Source organism: Arachis duranensis, chromosome 2 (assembly GCF_000817695.3).
Source record: "Arachis duranensis cultivar V14167 chromosome 2, aradu.V14167.gnm2.J7QH, whole genome shotgun sequence".
NCBI lineage: Eukaryota > Viridiplantae > Streptophyta > Magnoliopsida > Fabales > Fabaceae > Arachis > Arachis duranensis.
This window is the reverse complement of record NC_029773.3, coordinates 14,290,351-14,292,490: the sequence shown is the minus strand read 5'-3', so window position 1 is coordinate 14,292,490 and position 2,140 is coordinate 14,290,351. Positions and strand designations below refer to the sequence as shown.

Genomic DNA, 2,140 nt, shown 5'->3' with positions numbered 1-2,140 from the left:
TGACAAGTAGATTTCTACTGGTTAAGAGCTGTACTTGCAACACTATTTTTCTTAATAATTCTTAGGGTAAAAAACCCAAATGAGCCAAGGAGAGTTCAAAATTACCTAATTCAGCCAAATGAAAAATCAATACGTGAATCAACCAAGACGAGTTATTATATAATTCGAATCAATATGATTCGAATTTGAGTTGAATGTAATTCGAATTGATATGATTCGAATTACTAGGAAGCCAACAATTGAATGAAGTTCGAAATAACTTGTTTCGAATTACACCATGATAATTCGAATTTAGTTAATTCGAATTACTATGAAGGCACATTGTTTAGTAATTCGAATCAAGTTGATTCGAATTACTAGGTTAGGTTGTGACATTAGATAATTCGAAACATATAGATTCGAATTATATATATATAGTGCGACCCAGGTCTCTATATATATGCTGTGAACTCATGTTGCTCTCAACAAAGAGCTGAGATGGCTAGTGAGGAGAGTTTCCTAGTTCTGGTACATTACAGAGGGTCGATTAAAAGAAAAACTCAGTCCGGCGTGAAGTTCACTGATAAGGATCCCCTATGTATTATCGTGACGCCGACAACCACCTACGATGCACTTGTTAGCTCTGTGCTGGAGAAGCTGGGTGTTGAAGGCGTTAAACGGGTCAAGAAGTTTTTCTACCGCATTCCAACAGCGGTGCTCCATGACACCGTGAAGTTTGATTGTTTCACAATCGGTAGTGACGAGGACTTGCAGGTCATGTTTCTTTCTCGTAGGCAGTTTCCCGAGGTAAGGACACCAGAGCTGTTGGAAAAGTTGGTTGATGTGGTATCTAGCTCGGGTGGTTCGAACCGGAATGCCACTACTATAGCCGCGGTTGCCGGCTCGAGCTCGAGACCTGCTGTTGCTTCATCCTCTGCTCCTGTGTATGAGCCACCGATGCAGCCTGTTGCGTCCCCTTCGTTTGCCGTTGATCTGAGCGGCAATGTTGGAGACGAGGTTCGGTATGGGGAACATATTCCCACCGAGGTACATTGTCCCACACCGGCTGGTGTTGGTGATGGTTTGTTTGATGATCCAGATGACGATGACGTAGAGCCGGATATGATCGTTCCAGTACAAGGTCGTTGAGTCTGACTACCGCAGGTATGTGGGAAAGTGTTCTGAGTTTGGGAATGGGTGCACATGGCTAATTCGGTTGAGTCTCCGAAAGCGGAAGGGTATCTGGGAAGTGAAGCGATACAACGGACCGCATACATGTCTTGCCAGCTCCATCTCCAGCGACCATAGGAGTCTGGACTACCATGTCATATCCACCTTCATTATGCCGATGGTTAGGGCTGATGCAGCTGTGAACATCAAGGTGCTTCAAAACGCCACGGCCGCACACTTTGGGTTCAGGCCTTTTGGGTTCAGGCCTACGTACAGGAGGGTATGGATGGCGAAGCAGAAGGCCGTTGCCGTGATATATGGGGACTGGGACGAGTCGTACAATGAGCTCCCTAGGTGGGTTTTAGGAGTGCAGCTGACGATGCCTGGCACTGTAGCCGTTCTCAAGACTTGTCCTGTTCGAGTTGGGGGACAGGTTGACGATTCTCAGGTTTATTTTCATAGGCTGTTCTGGACTTTCCCCCCTTGTATCCAGGCATTCCGTCATTGCAAGCCTTTGGTGAGTATTGATGGCACCCATTCAGTCTCGCAAGATGGTAAAGTCCCGCCATCTGCAAGTACGGGACATACCTCTCATCAAGACGCATCCCCTGTTGCCGCCTAACACTGGATATGCAACGACGAGGCTGGCCAATACATAAACCGCATAATTAGAACAGATGCACAAACCACTAACATAACAAAAACCATTAACAAAAATCGTTAACAATAAACCGCTAAAACAAAACCATTGACACAAAACCATTAACAAAAACCATTAACAATAAACCGTTAAGAAAAACCATTAACAAAAACCATTAACAATAAACCACTAAAACAAAACCATTCACAAAAACCATTAACAAAAACCATTAACAATAAACCATTAACAAAAACCATTAACAAAAACCATTAACAATAAACCGCTAAAACAAAACCATTCACAAAAACCATTAACAAAAACCATCAACAATAAACCGCTAAAACAAAATCA

At 43.4% G+C, this 2,140-nt stretch overlaps 1 protein-coding gene across 1 annotated transcript; it reads left to right on the top strand.

Moving 5' to 3' along the window:
• Positions 1–477: 477 nt before the first annotated feature.
• LOC107473696 (uncharacterized) lies at positions 478–1,128 on the top strand. Its single transcript, XM_016093281.1, has one exon. It carries the CDS (start codon positions 478–480, stop codon positions 1,126–1,128), a length of 651 nt encoding a protein of 216 aa, XP_015948767.1.
• The last annotated feature ends 1,012 nt before the right edge of the window (positions 1,129–2,140 follow it).